This window comes from Saccoglossus kowalevskii, chromosome 8 (genome assembly GCF_978046115.1).
Source record: "Saccoglossus kowalevskii chromosome 8, keSacKowa6.1, whole genome shotgun sequence".
Classification (NCBI taxonomy): domain Eukaryota; kingdom Metazoa; phylum Hemichordata; class Enteropneusta; family Harrimaniidae; genus Saccoglossus; species Saccoglossus kowalevskii.
In genome coordinates, this window is record NC_140648.1 from 5,631,824 (window position 1) to 5,654,160 (window position 22,337).

The window sequence follows — 22,337 nt, forward strand, 5'->3', positions numbered from 1 at the left end:
TGACAGTCTGAAAACATAGTGCCACTTCTGTAACATTGTATGAATACATAGTGCCACTACTGTGACTCTGTATGAAAACATAGTGCTACTACTGTAACATTGTCTGAAAACATTGTGCCACTATTGTGACACTGTCATAAAACATAATGCCACTACTGTAACAGTCTGAAAACTGCCTGAAAACATAGTGCCACTACTGTGACACTGCATGTCTGGAAACATAGTGCCACAACTGTAACATTGTCCGAAAACATAGTACTACTACTGTAACACTGAGCACATAGTGCCACTACTGTAACACTGTCTGAAAACATAGTGCCACTACTGTGACACTGTCTGAAAACATAGTACTACTACTGTAACAACGTCTAAAAACATAGTGCCACTACTGTAACAATGTCTGAAAACATAGTTCCACTACCTGAAAACATAATGCCACTACTGTGACACTGTCTGAAAACATAGTGTCACTACTGTAACAGCGAGCAAATAGTGTTACTGATGGGACACTGTCTGAAAACATAGTGCCACTACTGTAACATTGTCTGAAAACATAGTACCACTACTGCAACACTGAGCACATAGTGCCACTGTCTGAAAACATGGTGCCACTACTGTAACATTGTCTGAAAACATAGTGCCACTACTGTAACATTGTACGAAAACATAGTGCCACTACTGTGACACTGTCTGAAAACATAGTGCCACTACTGTAACATTGTCTGAAAACAGTGCCACTACTGTAACATTGTACGAAAACATAGTGCCACTACTGTGACACTGTCTGAAAACATAGTGCCACTACTGTAACATTGTCTGAAAACATAGTACCACTACTGCAACACTGAGCACATAGTGCCACTGTCTGAAAACATGGTGCCACTACTGTAACATTGTCTGAATACATAGTGCCACTTCTGTAACATTGTACGAAAACATAGTGCCACTACTGTGACACTGTCTGAAAACATAGTGCCACTACTGTAACATTGTCTGAAAACAGTGCCACTATTGTGATGCTGTCTGAAAACATGCCACTACTGTAATATTGTTAGAAAACATAGTACCACTACTGTGACATTGTCTGAAAACAGTGCCACTATTGTGACACTGTCTGAAAACATAGTACTACTGTAATATTGTTAGAAAACATAGTCCCACTACTGTGACATTGTCTGAAAACATAGTGCCACTACTGTGACACTGTCTGAAAACATAGTGCCACTACTGTAACATTGTCTGAAAACATAGTGCCACTACTGTAACATTGTCTGAAAACATAGTGCCACTACTGTAACATTGTATGAAAACATAGTGCCACTACTGTAACACTGTCTGAAAACATAGTGCCACTACTGTGACACTGTCTGAAAACATAGTGCCACTACTGTAACATTGTATGAAATCATAGTGCCACTACTGTAACATTGTCTGAAAACATAGTACCACTACTGCAACACTGAGCACATAGTGCCACTGTCTGAAAACATAGTGCCACTACTGTAACATTGTCTGAAAACATAGTGCCACTACTGTAACATTGTATGAAAACATAGTGCCACTACTGTAACACTGTCTGAAAACATAGTGCCACTACTGTGACACTGTCTGAAAACATAGTGCCACTACTGTAACATTGTATGAAAACATAGTGCCACTACTGTAACATTGTCTGAAAACATAGTACCACTACTGCAACACTGAGCACATAGTGCCACTGTCTGAAAACATGGTGCCACTACTGTAACATTGTCTGAAAAGATAGTGCCACTACTGTACCACTGAGTACATAGTGCCACTACTGTGACATTGTCTGAAAACATAATGCTGCTTCTGTAACATTGTATGAAAACATAGTGCCACTACTGTGACACTGTCTGAAAACATAGTGCCACTATTGTGACACTGTCTGAAAACATGGTACTACTGTAATATTGTTAGAAAACATAGTACCACTACTGTGACATTGTCTGAAAACAGTGCCACTACTGTGACTGTCTGAAAACATAGTCCCACTACTGTAACATTGTCTGAAAACATAGTCCCACTACTGTAACACTGTCTGAAAATATAGTGCCACTACTGCAACATTGTCTGAAAACATAGTACCATTACTGTATCACTGTCTGAAAACATAGTCCCACTCCTGTAACACTGTCTGAAAATATAGTGCCACTACTGCAACATTGTCTGAAAACATAGTCCCACTACTGTAACATTGTCTGAAAACATAGTCCCACTACTGTAACACTGTCTGAAAATATAGTCCCACTACTGTAACATTGTCTGAAAACATAGTACCACTACTGTGACACTGTCTGAAAACATAATGCCACTACTGTAATGTTATCTTAAGTACCTAATATAGTATGGAAATGTTTTTTGAAAAGATATAGCTACAACTGTAAAATTTTCGTAATGAAACTACCTGTAGACAACCACAATAACAATAACAATAATAATCTTTGACAACCATTATATAACACCCCCCCCCCCACCACCACCACTACCACACATGCACACATGGCTCTATTACCAGAATTGCATAACCAACTTTTATTAATAACAGCATGAGATCAAAAATTGAAATGAAGAAAGCAAATAAAAAGTACTGTAAAAATAACAGAAGAGTCACTCCAAACTAAATTTTAAGAAAATCATTTATTCTTAATAAAAAAACAGTATTAGTTAATATACACATGGCCCATGAGTAAATTACAGCTCACGATAAAGTCTCACATGTCACCAATAATTTGACTGATTATTCTAGACCGATTTGTGTAATGTCACAAGACCCACTGGTACATGAAGATAATTGATTAAAAGTGCTGTAATACCAAGTATATTATAATTTACTGTATGCTAAGGTGAACACTTTCCCATTTGGTTGAGTCATCCAGGATCCTCCATCAGCAACAAGCACAGTTCCAGTTGTGTAGGAACTGACATCACTTGTCAAGAAAAGAGCTGATTCTCCCATCTCTCGTCTAGTTCCTCTACGACCCAATGGTACCATGGCATCAATTGCTTTGTCATGGCCTTTTGCTAAGAATTAAAAGTCACAATTATTTTTCCCATGGGTGCTGACAAGTGTTAGGATAGAATAGTGAATGTCATTAGCCCTCAATTATTTAAAGTGATTAAAAAATTTAAATGTTTGCTGTTGCATATCTGGAAGGAATATGGGTGCAAATAGCTCCTGGCAAGTCCAAAAATTACCTTACCCTACTTGTTTATTACCTGCATGAACTAGTTATAAATGGAATGGTGGAATCTGAATACCATTTCGTCACTGAGTGTACCAAACTCAACCCGACAAGGGATAAATTCTTCAACACAATTGTCTTCTTTTATTCCACATTTAGTATGTTGAACAAAACCCATAAATTCTATTTTATCATGGATCCTATATCTGATATTGCTCACTGTGTTGGATCATACCTTTATCAAATCTTAGAGAATATTTTGTTGTGTAATTTTCTGTATGTTTTTGTTTTACCCATACCACCAGAAATGAAAGGTTGTGGTCAATAAAGTTTTTTATAAATATAAAAGCTTAGTGTGAATGTATTTTGTGACACTTTTTTAGATGTAACAGCATTTGTATTTCACTCAAATTGAAATAAAAATTAATGATTGGCTCTCAGAATTAGGCCTATTATTTTTATGTGCATATATATCTATACATACAACCAGGTAAAATTCTATACATTATTCAATAATGTATGTGATAAGGGTTTGCAACTGATGTCATATGAGATGAATAATGTATGTGATAAGGGTTTGCAACTGATGTCATATGAGATGAATAATGTATGTGATAAGGGTTTGCAACTGATGTCATATGAGATGAATAATGTATGTGATAAGGGTTTGCAACTGATGTCATATGAGATGAATAATGTATGTGATAAGGGTTTGCAACTGATGTCATATGAGATGAAAATCTAAATACAAATGTATGTGATAAGGGTTTGCAACTGATGTCATATGAGATGAATAATGTATGTGATAAGGGTTTGCAACTGATGTCATATGGGATGAATAATGTATGTGATAAGGGTTTGCAACTGATGTCATATGAGATGAATAATGTATGTGATAAGGGTTTGCAACTGATGTCATATGGGATGAATAATGTATGTGATAAGGGTTTGCAACTGATGTCATATGAGATGAATAATGTATGTGATAAGGGTTTGCAACTGATGCCATATGAGATGAATAATGTATGTGATAAGGGTTTGCAACTGATGTCATATGAGATGAATAATGTATGTGATAAGGGTTTGCAACTGATGTCATATGAGATGAATAATGTATGTGATAAGGGTTTGCAACTGATGTCATATGAGATGAATAATGTATGTGATAAGGGTTTGCAACTGATGTCATATGGGATGAATAATGTATGTGATAAGGGTTTGCAACTGATGTCATATGAGATGAATAATGTATGTGATAAGGGTTTGCAACTGATGTCATATGGGATGAATAATGTATGTGATAAGGGTTTGCAACTGATGTCATATGGGATGAATAATGTATGTGATAAGGGTTTGCAACTGATGTCATATGAGATGAATAATGTATGTGATAAGGGTTTGCAACTGATGTCATATGAGATGAATAATGTATGTGATAAGGGTTTGCAACTGATGTCATATGAGATGAATAATGTATGTGATAAGGGTTTGCAACTGATGTCATATGGGATGAATAATGTATGTGATAAGGGTTTGCAACTGATGTCATATGAGATGAATAATGTATGTGATAAGGGTTTGCAACTGATGTCATATGAGATGAATAATGTATGTGATAAGGGTTTGCAACTGATGTCATATGGGATGAATAATGTATGTGATAAGGGTTTGCAACTGATGTCATATGGGATGAATAATGTATGTGATAAGGGTTTGCAACTGATGTCATATGAGATGAATAATGTATGTGATAAGGGTTTGCAACTGATGTCATATGGGATGAATAATGTATGTGATAAGGGTTTGCAACTGATGTCATATGAGATGAATAATGTATGTGATAAGGGTTTGCAACTGATGTCATATGGGATGAATAATGTATGTGATAAGGGTTTGCAACTGATGTCATATGAGATGAATAATGTATGTGATAAGGGTTTGCAACTGATGTCATATGGGATGAATAATGTATGTGATAAGGGTTTGCAACTGATGTCATATGAGATGAATAATGTATGTGATAAGGGTTTGCAACTGATGTCATATGAGATGAATAATGTATGTGATAAGGGTTTGCAACTGATGTCATATGAGATGAATAATGTATGTGATAAGGGTTTGCAACTGATGTCATATGAGATGAATAATGTATGTGATAAGGGTTTGCAACTGATGTCATATGGGATGAATAATGTATGTGATAAGGGTTTGCAACTGATGTCATATGAGATGAATAATGTATGTGATAAGGGTTTGCAACTGATGTCATATGGGATGAATAATGTATGTGATAAGGGTTTGCAACTGATGTCATATGAGATGAATAATGTATGTGATAAGGGTTTGCAACTGATGTCATATGGGATGAATAATGTATGTGATAAGGGTTTGCAACTGATGTCATATGGGATGAATAATGTATGTGATAAGGGTTTGCAACTGATGTCATATGAGATGAATAATGTATGTGATAAGGGTTTGCAACTGATGTCATATGAGATGAATAATGTATGTGATAAGGGTTTGCAACTGATGTCATATGAGATGAATAATGTATGTGATAAGGGTTTGCAACTGATGTCATATGGGATGAATAATGTATGTGATAAGGGTTTGCAACTGATGTCATATGAGATGAATAATGTATGTGATAAGGGTTTGCAACTGATGTCATATGAGATGAATAATGTATGTGATAAGGGTTTGCAACTGATGTCATATGGGATGAATAATGTATGTGATAAGGGTTTGCAACTGATGTCATATGGGATGAATAATGTATGTGATAAGGGTTTGCAACTGATGTCATATGAGATGAATAATGTATGTGATAAGGGTTTGCAACTGATGTCATATGGGATGAATAATGTATGTGATAAGGGTTTGCAACTGATGTCATATGAGATGAATAATGTATGTGATAAGGGTTTGCAACTGATGTCATATGGGATGAATAATGTATGTGATAAGGGTTTGCAACTGATGTCATATGAGATGAATAATGTATGTGATAAGGGTTTGCAACTGATGTCATATGGGATGAATAATGTATGTGATAAGGGTTTGCAACTGATGTCATATGAGATGAATAATGTATGTGATAAGGGTTTGCAACTGATGTCATATGAGATGAATAATGTATGTGATAAGGGTTTGCAACTGATGTCATATGAGATGAATAATGTATGTGATAAGGGTTTGCAACTGATGTCATATGAGATGAATAATGTATGTGATAAGGGTTTGCAACTGATGTCATATGGGATGAATAATGTATGTGATAAGGGTTTGCAACTGATGTCATATGAGATGAATAATGTATGTGATAAGGGTTTGCAACTGATGTCATATGGGATGAATAATGTATGTGATAAGGGTTTGCAACTGATGTCATATGAGATGAATAATGTATGTGATAAGGGTTTGCAACTGATGTCATATGGGATGAATAATGTATGTGATAAGGGTTTGCAACTGATGTCATATGAGATGAATAATGTATGTGATAAGGGTTTGCAACTGATGTCATATGGGATGAATAATGTATGTGATAAGGGTTTGCAACTGATGTCATATGAGATGAATAATGTATGTGATAAGGGTTTGCAACTGATGTCATATGAGATGAATAATGTATGTGATAAGGGTTTGCAACTGATGTCATATGAGATGAATAATGTATGTGATAAGGGTTTGCAACTGATGTCATATGAGATGAATAATGTATGTGATAAGGGTTTGCAACTGATGTCATATGGGATGAATAATGTATGTGATAAGGGTTTGCAACTGATGTCATATGAGATGAATAATGTATGTGATAAGGGTTTGCAACTGATGTCATATAAGATGAATAATGTATGTGATAAGGGTTTGCAACTGATGTCATATGGGATGAATAATGTATGTGATAAGGGTTTGCAACTGATGTCATATGAGATGAATAATGTATGTGATAAGGGTTTGCAACTGATGTCATATGGGATGAATAATGTATGTGATAAGGGTTTGCAACTGATGTCATATGAGATGAATAATGTATGTGATAAGGGTTTGCAACTGATGTCATATGGGATGAATAATGTATGTGATAAGGGTTTGCAACTGATGTCATATGGGATGAATAATGTATGTGATAAGGGTTTGCAACTGATGTCATATGAGATGAATAATGTATGTGATAAGGGTTTGCAACTGATGTCATATGGGATGAATAATGTATGTGATAAGGGTTTGCAACTGATGTCATATGAGATGAATAATGTATGTGATAAGGGTTTGCAACTGATGTCATATGAGATGAATAATGTATGTGATAAAGGTTTGCAACTGATGTCATATGAGATGAATAATGTATGTGATAAGGGTTTGCAACTGATGTCATATGGGATGAATATCTAAATACAAAATGCAATGCAAAATATAAATCGCAAGACAAATTTTTAGAATTACTAAATGTAAATGATCGAGTCTGTGAGACACATAAAACGAATTACACTGAGCATGGGTATCCAAGTTGTTCACAATCATCTTAAAAACAAGACATGACATGTCATGTCATAGCCCCCGCTCAGAAAAAAATTTAAAAACTTATATTGAACTTAGTTTGTGTCAGAGTGAATTAATTCATTATGAGCTGTATTAAAATTCTGTTATTAAATGTTCAGAATTGATGTGTTACAATTTTAGGGGGTGGGGTAAAAATTTATTCATTTGGCTTTTCTGAGACAATTTATAACTTGTTAAACATATAATGCGATGTGCACTTGTAAACAATTATTACCTGTCCCTGTACCAACTTTGAACAAAACTGGATGACATATCTGAGAAAAAGCTGTTAACAGATAGAAAAAGCTTGTTTTTTTTAGATTTTTGAGGGAAAAAATGGCCTCCAAGTCGTAAAACTTTATCCAATCAAACAGGGCATGAATGACACTGAAAGTTGCAACATATAATTTGTCCAGTTTTTGGTTTGGATGTAAATTGGCAAACATGATTTCTATGGCATTCTCAGCAAGAACACCAGAGAGCAACAAACAAGTACAACAGGTAAAATGACATGCAAGTATGCAAATCAGATCTGCAAATATGTTAAAGAGTCAGTGTTGTGTCTGTTTGGATAAACTTCTTTGTACAACTGTATTCCTAATACAAGAACACCGTCAATCACAGAACTGTTCCAGCAAAAAACTTCTGATATTTCAAACAGTAACAGAGCAAAGATACCGTTTGTCATACAAGTACTAGCACCAGATGAAGAACTGAGAAACTGCAATGATCCTTGGTGTACATTACCTGTGTCAACAACTTTACTTCCCATGTACTTCATGTACAGATCTACATGTAGTTTATGGCCCTGAATTAGTTTCAATATCTCTAAATAAGGACAAGAGTACTTCTCATATGACAATGATACAAATAAAGTGCAAGAATCAAGAAAAAATATTATCAAGTTTTTATTATCATACATTAATATTAACAAATCATGTGAAATTGAACTTTTATGTACAGAGAAACACATATTTATGCTTTGGTTGACAGCACTTCTCAAAAAAAAAAAAGACGACCTGCAAAACTTTATACAATTGTCAGACATGCAGCGAATAGTATGCTTTTGTAATACATTGTATATGCAGTTTCAGTGGCTTTGCTTTCCGAGAAAAAAATTCTGGCTCTGCACCTGAAAAAAACAAAAAAACATTTAGTCAAAAGTAAGCAGAGATTGTAGCATATATGCTCCCATTAGCTGTTAAATTTAATTAAAAAAGATATTTTCGTACTGTCTTTTCAATACGAAAATATATTACTTAATATATTTATACCAGCCAGAAAGAAATTGCAAGTTTTCACTGAGCAATTAGGAATATACATGGACAACAATTGATGCATTTCTAGCAATATACTGTTTGAAAGGCTGCAAGATGTAATGAAGTAGCGAAGTAGCAAAGTAGTCTGACTGGCTGGGAAACTGCACAGTACATACAAAAATGTATGCTCATGATATATGAGCAGCTCCACCAAATATAAAAATATTCTTTCCATAGTTATGACTCTAATGTGAATGTGATTTTCCACTCCTTAGCAATAGTAGTTAGAGTATTGTATTGTACTGTATCGTACAAGTTTATTGTGATTCTATGTGTTTGTAATATTATTTAGCTTTATTTAGCATTCTGTTTAGTTGGTTAACTTTACTGTATCTTAAGGTAGCGAGAAGGGAAATTTTCACTTTTTTCTTGATTTTTCAAAAATTGATAAAACGGTTACTTTAGACCTTGATACATCACCCCAGGTTTACAAAAGATCGAAATTGCGAAATAACGTTGCTAAAATTAGTGTTTTAAAACACTAGCAGAAAAGACTGCAACTGGCGTTTCGTGGATATTTGCATAGTGTTTATCTTTGGAAGGAATTAAATGATAAAATCTTATCTGTATACTCTGTTGTTGACGATTCTGATATAACGGGTGATAAGCTTCCAGTTGCAAACAATGCGTGTTTATCTAACGTCCATTGTCAGCATTATTGTCAGTCGAGACTTCGTCGGAGAAACATGGTCATACAGTACTCATTTCGCCCAACCTTCCGCTTTTACATCGACCGCTTATCGCTTAATTTCCGACCACGCGGTCTTGTCCGACCGGAAACCGACCGCATTTTAATCGGGTTTTGTTTTGTTTTTTTTCCGCTCGCTCGCTCGCTTATTGAAAACATTGACCGCTCGCCCAAACACTGAAAAATGGCACATGGGTGGTCGAAATGGTGGTTTTGATAGTGAAGTGTGAACATACAACTAGTATTAACTATTATTACATTCTGAACGACACTTCAAATCTAATAGCTGTATTACACTTGTATCGTGAAAGCAACTGAACTGGGACCTCTTGTTACGTGTTTTGGGTGCTTGTTCTAGATATAATATTTTTATTTTTATTTTAATGAGACAGTTACGTGAAAAAAGCCTAGGTAACTCATTTTGACAGAGCAGAGAAACGAGGAAATGTTAGTGATTAATTCCAAAAATAACGATATCGAATCCACATCGGTTCACGTCTGGTAAAATTTGACATTCAATTTTTAAAATTAAGTCACGATCATTGAATGAGCTCGGTCTATACTGTATACGTACCGCAAAAGTGTTCCCACAAAAAATATTTTCGACTAAAAACGGCCACATGCCCTGAAAAAATTGAACAGAGCTTGACATGTATGAATAATTTATTGGGCTTAAAAGAAAAACGTGTCAAATTTAGTTATAGCCAGTGGATGAACAATTCAATGTCCTTCAGGGCTGAAAATCATCGACGCTACTCTGGTTTACTTTATTTCACAACTTGCAGAGAAAACTGCGTGAGCTCTAATGTATCTTAGCCTAGTATTTTCTTTTTGAACTAAGGTCAAATTCCATCAGTTTGTCAAAATATATGTTTTTCAGCGAATAATTTTGAAGCCTGTCACAGCACAAACAACTATGTGAATCGACGCCGGTGATTGGATTGTACGACGACCCTTCAATTAGCGTCAAATATGCTTTGTTACAACATCATTGATTGGCTGAGAGTCACCTGATCGGAGCACGAACTGGGTCACAGAACCATATTTGTCCGTATTATCAACAGGACTTTGCAAAATAACCACACCCACATTTTCAATCTTTTTTAGCGCGGAAGTTGCCAACAAATGTAAAAAAAATCGTGAATTTCATGGATTCGAATAAAATAAAGCAAGCGATTGATAAGGATGATTATTAATATTTTCCCCGATGCTCTTCGAATTTTTTTTTTTATTTCAAGATAAGAAATGGCTAATTGAAGTTGCATCGTCTTCAATGCGGTTGTTTCACCGCGAACAACTCTAGCTCTGTTTTGGGCATGGTTTAGTTTTGCGATGTAAAATAAAATATATATTAAAATAATAATACTTGATTAATTATTTGGGGTTTCAGCCCTCAAATTACGGACATGATCTCCATGAATTAAGGTCAATGTTTGTCTTCTCTCGGCTGATTGTCACGGTGTTGATCGACGCCCTTCCTAAACTCAGTATGGAGAAACCAATGGGGATCGACATTCCAAACAAACAATCGAAATTATCAACGAAAGACAAGATTTTTCTAGATATTTACAAACATACTGTCATGACAAACATATGTAAAATTAACAAATACACAAAGAGGTGTAATATTAGGTTTTATTTTAGGCTTAGAAATATTTTCTTTCACTCAGCCCATGCATGTAACTGCCATTTAGCTTTACGGTCCTTCAGCATCGGGGGAAAACAACAATAATTATACAAAACACATTGCGAAGACTCAACAATCAGGAAAGAAACCCCAGACAACCATGTCGTACTTGTGTTGAAATACATTTTGTATTTTACGTCAGAATATTGTTTAAAATAAAATATTCAGTCCACGCCAAATCGAGGTCAAAGGGTCAGGTTGCGTGCATATAATTATATATAGTTAAAACAAAAAGTATTTGAACTTTTGTCAGCTGTTCAACATCTATAAAAACCAGAAAGACAATTATAAGACAATGTGAACCTCGGAAATTATTCTGTTAGTCCGAATTTTAAATGCGCGCGAGCGAGCAGGTGGGCGGTGATATTTCGGGGTTTGCGCGGTCGAAAAAAAAGCGGAAATTGTCCGGTTGAATTCAACAAGCGGTTGCAAAAGCGAGAGAAAAAAGGTGATTGGAAAGCGGAAGCGGGCAGGAGGTTGTGCAAAAGTACTGTAACTTTGCACAACTTTCTTTTAAATCGTTTTATTTTCCAAGTCAATATTCTATTTTACTAATACATTTTTTTTCTAACGCAATGGCGAAGAAAAGAAAGAAAGCGTTGACAGACGAGGCAAAGAAAAATCTGCCACTCAGTGTCGCACTCTGACACAGCAATTTTTTTTCAAACATCGGCCATTTTGTTTCACCATGAAAACCGTTTTATTAGATGTCTTATCTGAGATACTTGAAGGATTAGCTTGTTTGTAAACTGTCAGCGTGTACAGTGGGACAGTAATGTTTGTCAGAGGATTATCCCTCGTTGTTCGTTTGCATAACAATGGAAAACCCGAACGTTCCTGCAGTACGGACTCAAATGCCAGCAGTTTTCTTCATTTTTCATGCTCGAGCTTGAAATTATTCATTATCTGACACTCTTTATGAGTTCTATGATATTAGTGGTTAATATGTTTGGCCATTTTTAGTGTATATTTATAATAATGCAGCAAATCTACAGTGTTTTATTAACCAAAACTGTTTTTCGCGTTTTTCTCGAGTTGAAGTTTTGATCGAGTACGACTCATTGGGACCGCCGCCAAATGAAGTGCGTTCGGACTAGGACATTCAAACTCGCAGTTATCGTTCAAAAGATAATGATGGTGCGAAATATGTCTGGGTTTTTAAAGAAAATGCTTTGTCACAGAATAATAGTCTGTTAAAGGTGCCAAGTATGAAATAATTTGGGGACAAAAAAACAAACCTGCATAGAAATCGGAATAATAGGTCTTTTGATTATCGGAGACGCATTTCAATGCACTTGATTACGGACAATGCATAACTTAAATTTCACCAGGAAATTCCGCAGTGTGCTCTCGCAATCGCGTACTTAGTCATTTTTACAAGGTTCGCCATTTTTGATGTCACGTGATAATTATGTAAACAATGTCTGTCCAGTTTGTGCGAACTTGCACCTCTATACTTAGTCTTTTGATATATATAACCTAAATTACTGTTCTGAACGAGACAACAGACAGGGAATGTTTTATTTAAAAACGTCACAAAACCTTCTCGCTACCTTAATGTAGTTCATTTTATTTTTATACGACCATAGAACAACTCACTGTAGTTTGTTTTAATGTTGAATAAAAATTAAAATCAATCACTGTATAGTGGTGACGTATTGCGCAAAATTGTTGCAAGGACAATACTTTTCTCGATTTGCGTGTCGTCGTGCGTCGATAAAAAATGCATGGAATAGTCGGCAGTATCGATCAAGTTCGTCTAGTGTGACATTCGTGGCTGGCGACAAGATGCCGTCTAATCGTTTAAATAGGCGTCAAGGAGGAGTGAAAAGCCCTAATTTGGTGCTACAATAGACGTCATGGAATGTTGGAAAATTACAGTCAATCAAAAAAACTGTTCACATGACAACAACAAATATTCACTATATTCATTATGCATTATTTTTTTGTTGGTAGCACGGTACGGTAGCTTACTTGTTTTCGAAGTGTTGTAATTGTTGATTAGTACTCAGTAGTGATTATATTAACGTACAAAAAATAAATTCGTTGAATTGTTATGAAATGCAAGTAAAATTCAACTTAGTTTTATCGTAAGCAAATGTTTTCGGTTACATGTTAACGCTCGATGAGACAATATCCGCCATGTTATCCATGCCCACGACGCGTGTTTATAATGACCAGATAGGTCAAGTCGCTAATCAACCAATCAAAATGCTGGATGGTGCCCATGTGCTCAAATTACCATAAAGCATTTAAATATGACAGTTCAGCGACCTCATGGTGAAAGCAACACGAAAGACCAGATTTACCGATGTTTTAGTGCGATCTTTTGGCTTCGTTTCTCATGGGGACAAGTCATTGTCAATGACACGTCCCCGTTCCGTTCATATTTGAGTGACGTATACATTCAAAGCAGATCATGACCGAAATGCACCTGCATATGTACAACACATTGTGCTAAATCTGAACAAAATCCATCCATGCATGACTGAGATCCGGTTCTGGAATTGTGAAAATACGTGATTTTGATGCATTTTCGGCCTTAAAATGGCCATCATTCCGCTATTGTTAAGCAGATCATGAAACAAAGGCACATATCTATTTGTGACATGATGTACCATGTGTGTGTGAAGTTTGAACTTGATCAATCCAGACATGTCTTGGATACGGATCCAGAACTGAATTCTTTAACAAAATGGCCGCCAGTCAGCCATTTCGAACTTGATCCGAAAAAAAAAAGACGTGCATCAAGGTCCTATTATGTTTAATGTATGTACCAAATTTGAACAAAATCCATCCATGCATAACTGAGATACGGGTCCGGAATGGTAAAAATGTGCGATTTCAATGCATTTTCGGCCTTAAAGCGGCCGCCATTTGGCTATCGTTAATGAGATCATGAAACAAATGCACATACATATTTGTGACATGATGTACCTTGTGTGTGTGAAGTTTGAACTCGATCAATCCAAGCATGTCTCGGATACGGATCCAGAACTGAATTCTTTAAAACAAAATGGCCGCCAGTCGGCTATTTCAAACTTGATCCGAAAAAAAAAATGACGTGCATCAAGGTCCTATTATGTTTAATGTATGTACCACATTTGAATGAAATCCGTCCATGCATAACTGAGATCCGGGTCCGGAATGGTGAAAATGTGCGATTTCAATGCATTTTCGGCCTTAAAGCGGCCGCCATTTGGCTATCGTTAATGAGATCATGAAACAAATGCACATACATATTTGTGACATGATGTACCTTGTGTGTGTGAAGTTTGAACTTGATCAATCCAGACATGTCTCGGATACGGATCCAGAACTGAATTCTTTAAAACAAAATGGCCGCCAGTCGGCTATTTCGAACTTGATCCGAAAAAAAAAATGACGTGCATCAAGGTCCTATTATGTTTAATGTATGTACCAAATTTGAATGAAATCCGTCCATGCATAACTGAGATCCGGGTCCGGAATGGTGAAAATGTGCGATTTCAATGCATTTTCGGCCTTAAAGCGGCCGCCATTTGGCTATCGTTAATGAGATCATGAAACAAATGCACATACATATTTGTGACATGATGTACCTTGTGTGTGTGAAGTTTGAACTCGATCAATCCAAGCATGTCTCAGATACGGATCCAGAACTGAATTCTTTAAAACAAAATGGCCGCCAGTCGGCCATTTCGAACCCGATCCAAAAAAAAAAATGACGTGCATCAAGGTCCTATTATGTTTAATGTATGTACCAAATTTGAACAAAATCCGTCCATGCATAACTGAGATCCAGGTCCGGAATGGTGAAAATGTGCGATTTTGATGCATTTTCGGCCTTAAAATGGCCGCTATTCGGCTATCGTTAATCGGATCATGAAAAAAATGCATGTGCATATGTCCCATATAATGTGTGATGTATGAGTGAAGTTTGAACTTAATCGGTCCATGCATGTTCGAGATACAGGTGATCACGGACGCACGGACGGACGGACGGACGGACGGACACAGGGCAAAACATAAGTCCCCGTTTTCGGACTGCGTCCGAACGGGGACTAAAAAAGGCAGGATTTTTTTAATCGGATTTAGAACAATAAATAAACGTACCGTCCCAAATAAAAATGTGCCGGATGTAATTTTTCTGTGGAAAAAATAAACATACCGGTACGTTTATATTGGGACATTTAGACCTCATGGTGAAAGCAACACGAAAGACCAGATTTACCGATGTTTTAGTGCGATCTTTTGGCTTCGTTTCTCATGGGGAAAAAGGCAGGATTTTTTTAATCGGATTTAGAAAAATAAATAAACGTACCGTCCCAAATAGAAATGTGCCGGATGGAATTTTTCTGTGGAAAAAATAAACGTACCGGTACGTTTATATTGGGACATTTAGCGTTGTGGGCAAGCTCTCCTGAGTAGCGACATATTTTTAACTTCGCCTATTGCGTGATCAGTGGATTACGTAAATAAACCAACACTTTCAATGAGTACATGCCGACCCAACTAAACTTGTTTATGGCTGTTTATGAACAGCGAGGACGCATCTCATAGAACAATAGCTGTGGAAATCATAAACAAATGTAAATGTTGCGGAAATCAAGCATGGCGATAATGATTTTGAGCGAGGCAGAGTCTGGCAAGCATCTCAGAGCAGCATTGCGCCGACACCACCACGACGTTTGAATCCCGGTGAGAGCACTGCAAACCTCTTAAGTCACGAGGTAAACTTTCAATTTACACAATAATCAGTTCCTACAACCATAATAAAAAGGCAGTTTTTCTGGCGAAACTCTCGACAGGTTAGCAATAGTTTCTCACGATCACCAAACCCGAGACACAAACGATAATACAAAGTGTATAAATACCATAACAAGCACAGTTTCTTACCTTTGAAATTGAAGAGACACAATTTTGTCCATAGAAGCGTTGCGCAAATAAAGATACAATTCCGGGATACAATATCCTCACAAAATTGACTGATTTCCATCGAGACGAGAACTGCGTAAGCGTCATCAAAACTCGGATTAAACTCGGGTAATTTCGGGAAAAGTCGGATTTTGAAGGAAAAATGTTAAAAATCAAGGAAAAACACAGTGAAACTTTGAAGAATCGAAAAAATAACTTGATGTGCACCATAGCACCATCAATTTCTGTCTCTGTACCAACTCTGAACTTAATTGGATCACACATGTGTGAGAAAAAGCTGGTAACATGAAAATGTGCACGCACATTGCACAGACACAACCCAAATTAATACCCCCCGCCCGGATCACAGATCCGGCGGGGGCTAATCATTGATCTAAGGAAATATTTAAGAGTACAGTGATATCAAAGTGGTTTACATAACGTACAGTGACAAGTTACATTGTTATTGCATATAAAAATTCATCCATGCACAATGGTTAGGTAGTTTTTGACTGGAATTTATAAATATTTATGTTGAAAGATCAATAATGTCACAAACAGAACCAGAACCATGTATATTTTTTTTCAAATTTATAACATTTTTAATAGAAGCTGTACTCTCAAAAAATTGTAATGACTAACGTGTTTATGAAATGTAAATGTATGTGATATGCCATAATGCACTAATTTTCATTCATGAAAAAATGTAAATGATGATGAATGCAGCTTATGATACAATGACTTATTGAATGGGCTAAAATGTAATGTAGTGAAATCAAAGACTTGACTGTACACTTCATTAATGCATGTGTCTGGATGGTTTATCAAAATCATTAACCATACTGGCTACAAGACTCTCGTAATCCATTACACTATCAAAGTCTAGATTTTGACATTTGTTCAAGTACTTGCTCAGCTTGAACCATAGAATTCTCTGATGTCATCCAACTTCCACCATCAACTACGATAACAGTTCCAGTGATAAATGAGGATGCGCCACTAGCGAGAAACAGAGCACATTCTCCAATCTCCTCCCTCGTACCCATTCGACCAAGTGGAATATATCGACCTTTTGTGTCAGTTAATGCAAGACCAGCTGAGTGAAATGAAAGAAATGAGTTCATGTAAGGAACAGATTATATGAGTTATAAACATGATGTATGTTTTATACTATGAGGCACAGCAAGGTATGCAAGGACACAATGACTGCAGGTATATTTACATCAAATGAGGTGGTGGGAGGGGCAATAATAATTTTGGGTAATAAATATCTCACCAAGTTTTCGGATCCCTTCAGTGTTTTCTATTGGTCCTGGAGCAAGGCAGTTGATACGGATTCCCTGACCTCCCCATTCAACTGCCAGACTTCTGGTCATGGCATCTGTTTTATAGACCATACATGCAAGTGATAGCAGACATAAATTAACTGCCACACTTTTGGTAACAGCATTAAAATTAAAATATCTGCACAATCAATACAACTAAATAATAGCAGACAACCAGTAGTAGTCAGACACACTAATAACATACCAGACATAAATGGTTTTTGATATGTATGACTATAATTGGTATTATTTCTGAGGTTACAGCAGCCAATCATTCAGAGATTAATCACCAGTTACAGTAATAACACAACACATGTTTCAACATAAATGTATTTTTTCAATTGCATACTGCGACGGTATAAAAGTGACTAAACTACTTCATACTTCATGGTATAATCTTACATACACATACACACTAGATCCATCATATAACCTTACATATACTAGATCAGCGGTATAATCTTACCTATAGCTGCCTTAGCTGAAGCCGCATGAGTTTGAAATATAGTTCCTTTATACTGCAAGGTTGCACTTATATTTAGGATCACACCACCATGGTCCTTGAAGATAGATACAGTATAGTCATCAGTATAACAACAAGTTTAGGAAAGCCTTAAAAGTGGCACTATCATCTGCACATGTATGCATCCTACTGTCCCGGGTTGATCTTTACCAATATACACACTATACAAAGAAACATTGCTTCCGGTAATGGTCATAACTATTATACAAAGTTCCTCGGTAATTGCCTACCAGGTGCGGAGGTTAGGTTTATGTAAATATCTTGCGCCCGCTGTAATAACACACAGACACAATAATATAAAGAGAATCAACCAGCACAAACCATATTGACTGAACAAGAATATAAAATAGCTTACCTTCATATACTTATCATACACAGCTTTAGTGGCATTAAATGTTCCCAATGTATCAATGTCAACGACTGTCTTGAAAGCATTGAAAGATAAACTATTAGCTGGTGCTAGGAAATTACCAGCTGCATCTACATGTATAAAACAAATCAAACTTAGGGACGACGTCAAAAGATCGATGTCGGATAAAAACTCATTTGCTTTAGTTTGAGGATGGGGGGGTTTGACCTCAAACAGTCCATCCTACAAAAACGATGTGCAGAACCCAGAAAAGTAGTTTGCGCATATGTATATTCCCCTTCATTATTTCCTCTTGAACGGTTTGGTGGCTGGGTTTTTTGGGCGTGAGTTGGTAAGATGCCACAATCAATATTTATCAATTAAGTTTCCGTGGGGGGGGGGGGGACTAAAGGAATTAATTGAACAAGACATATAGTAGCTGCAGTATTTTTTTATGACCATTTCATGATCAAATAAATGAAATCTGGGTTGTTGATAAGGGAAGTAAGAAGTTCAATGCTGCTATCTAGGCATGCTGCACAAATTTGTCTAATGTACAGTATTATCTGCAATGAATATTACTGTAATGTATTAGAAGCTGCATCCCTAATACAAACCTATTGTTTTTGAACAATTGAGATTATAAAATGCTCTAATAAAAGTGGCACCCTCTTTGTTGCATTGTACCATTCGATAGAAGTCTCAGGTTCAATTACAAATTTGTCAGTACTATTCTCCAATTTTTGTTACAAACCTTTTTCTTAGCAAAAACATGTTTATGGAATTTTCATAAACATGTATAACAAATAATGTATAACAATGTATAACAAATTATTTTAGGAATAAAAATTCAATCACAAAGAAAAGACAAGGCCATGGACCTTTAATCAAATTTAGATGTGCCATGACTGATTCTGTGCCTTTAATCCAATTCTGTTGTGCCATAACTGATTCTGGGCACAAAACATGGGCCTTTAATCCAATTTAGTTGTGTCATGACTGATTCTAGCTGCAAAACATAGGCCTTTAATCTAGTTGTGTTGTACAATTCAGATTTCTAATGAATTACAAGATAAAATTTAAAGTTATTGTTAATATCAATTCCGATATGTCTGTTTTTTTCTCACATAACTGCAAAGCTATCATCACATATTGCATATGCTGGCACCACAAATAATTGGTATAAGAATGAAATACTTACTGTTAACCAGAATATCTATTTTACCAAAGTGACTGAGTGCTTGTTCCACCATATGAACTACTTCCTGAGGCTGTGACATAAATTATGAATACAAATAACTAAAAGACCAATATGCAAATAATGACAGCAATATTTCCTGAGATAATGATGATTCTGATTACCATATGAGTTCTATTAGAAGCATACTTGAGACATTAATCCTATTAATTGTAGACTGGACCATTTAAATATTACCAAATATAGCCATTGACACACCCCTGTCATTTACGTAATCTATTTCAATTGAAAATTGCCACCAGCATTGGTTTAAACATTATAGAGGAAATCACAATGTAGTTGTTTCTATGACATCAAGTTGGGGTACCTCCTTTGCTCTTTGCATTTACAGATTAAAGTTTGTTTTCAACAAAATATCAATAATTTGTAGTGTTTTTACTAATTAGCAATGTTTGTAAATGATATAAAAGCATGAATTGGAACCAAATTATTACCTTTCTTACATCCATTACAACTGTCAGACATCTTCTACCAGTAGCATCTTCTAAAATCTTTGCAGCCTGGGAAGAGTCAGCAATATTAAATATTAGAATAACAGAATAGCTTAATAAAGTGTGCTAAATAAACCATTGAATGGGTGATATCTAAAATGGAATGCAACTATGGAATAAGTTTACTGAGGAATGGAAACAATGGAATACGGGTAGTCTATTAGGAATGGAAACAATGGAATACGGGTAGTCTATTAGGAATGGAAACAATGGAATACGGGTAGTCTATTAGGAATGGACACAATGGAATAAGAGTGGTCTATTAGGAATGGACACAATGGAATACGAGTAGTCTATTAGGAATGGGAACAATGGAATAAGAGTGGTCTATTAAAAATCAACACAATGGAATACGAGTAGTCTATTAGGAATGGGAACAATGGAATAAGAGTGGTCTATTAGGAATGGACACAATGGAATAAGAGTGGTCTATTAGGAATGGACACAATGGAATACGAGTAGTCTATTAGGAATGGACACAATGGAATACGAGTAGTCTATTAGGAATGGACACAATGGAATAAGAGTGGTCTATTAGTAATGAACACAATGGAATACGAGTAGTCTATTAGGAATGGGAACAATGGAATAAGAGTGGTCTATTAAAAATCAACACAATGGAATACAAGTAGTCTATTAGGAATGGGAACAATGGAATAAGAGTGGTCTATTAGGAATGGGAACAATGGAATAAGAGTGGTCTATTAGGAATGGGAACAATGGAATAAGAGTGGTCTATTAGGAATGGAAACAATGGAATACGGGTGGTCCATTAGGAATGGAAACAATGGAATAAGAGTGGTCTATTAGGAATGAACACAATGGAATACGGGTAGTCCATTAGGAATGGGAACAATGGAATAAGAGTGGTCTATTAGGAATGGAAACAATGGAATAAGCTGGTGGTCTATTAGGAATGGACACAATGGAATAAGAGTGGTCTATTAGGAATGGAAACAATGGAATAAGAGTGGTCTATTAGGAATGGGAACAATGGAATAAGAGTGGTCTATTAGGAATGGGAACAATGGAATAAGAGTGGTCTATTAGGAATGGGAACAATGGAATAAGAGTGGTTTGTTAGGAATGGGAACAATGGAATAAGGGTGGTCTATTAGGAATGGACACAATGGAATAAGAGTGGTCTATTAGGAATGGGAACAATGGAATAAGAGTGGTCTATTAGGAATGGACACAATGGAATATAAGTGGTTTATTAGGAATGGACGCAATGGAATAAGAGTGGTCTATTAGGAATGGACACAATGGAATAAGAGTGGTCTATTAGGAATGGGAACAATGGAATAAGAGTGGTCTATTAGGAATGGAAACAATGGAATAAGAGTGGTCTATTAGGAATGGACACAATGGAATAAGAGTGGTCTATTAGGAATGGGAACAATGGAATATGAGTGGTCCATTAGGAATGAGAACAATGGAATAAGAGTGGTCTATTAGAAATGGACACAATGGAATAAGAGTGGTCTATTAGGAATGGGAACAATGGAATATGAGTGGTCCATTAGGAATGGGAACAATGGAATAAGAGTGGTCTATTAGGAATGGGAACAATGGAATAAGAGTGGTCTATTAGGAATGGGAACAATGGAATAAGAGTGGTCTGTTAGGAATGGGAACAATGAAATACGGGTGGTCTGTTAGGAATGGGAACAATGGAATAAGAGTGGTCTATTAGGAATGGGAACAATGGAATAAGAGTGGTCTATTAGGAATGGGAACAATGAAATATGAGTGGTCTGTTAGGAATGGGAACAATGGAATAAGAGTGGTCTATTAGGAATGGACACAATGGAATATAAGTGGTTTATTAGGAATGGACGCAATGGAATAAGAGTGGTCTATTAGGAATGGACACAATGGAATAAGAGTGGTCTATTAGGAATGGGAACAATGGAATAAGAGTGGTCTATTAGGAATGGGAACAATGGAATAAGAGTGGTCTATTAGGAATGGACACAATGGAATAAGAGTGGTCTATTAGGAATGGTACCAATGGAATAAAAGTTGTCTATTAGGAATGGAAACA

At 36.1% G+C, this 22,337-nt stretch overlaps 1 protein-coding gene and 1 long non-coding RNA gene across 2 annotated transcripts in view; both read right to left on the reverse strand.

The window, feature by feature from the left end:
• Window positions 1-2,642: 2,642 nt before the first annotated feature.
• The window catches only part of LOC100379042 (peroxisomal 2,4-dienoyl-CoA reductase [(3E)-enoyl-CoA-producing]-like), a 30,488-nt gene continuing 10,793 nt past the window's right edge, over window positions 2,643-22,337 (reverse strand). Inside the window, exons 4-10 of the mRNA XM_085502078.1 lie at window positions 20,234-20,299; window positions 19,743-19,812; window positions 18,548-18,672; window positions 18,136-18,229; window positions 17,621-17,725; window positions 17,253-17,440; window positions 2,643-3,045 (exon numbers count right to left, since the gene is read on the reverse strand). Coding sequence (XP_085358204.1) covers window positions 2,956-3,045; window positions 17,253-17,440; window positions 17,621-17,725; window positions 18,136-18,229; window positions 18,548-18,672; window positions 19,743-19,812; window positions 20,234-20,299 — 738 coding nt within the window. The 3' untranslated portion in view covers window positions 2,643-2,955. The remainder of the gene's footprint in view (window positions 3,046-17,252; window positions 17,441-17,620; window positions 17,726-18,135; window positions 18,230-18,547; window positions 18,673-19,742; window positions 19,813-20,233; window positions 20,300-22,337) is intronic.
• On the reverse strand, window positions 8,639-16,602 carry LOC146739241 (uncharacterized). Its single transcript, XR_014930058.1, has 2 exons — window positions 16,327-16,602; window positions 8,639-8,886 (listed from the first exon to the last, which is right to left on the reverse strand). It is a non-coding gene; the product is annotated as an uncharacterized LOC146739241 (long non-coding RNA).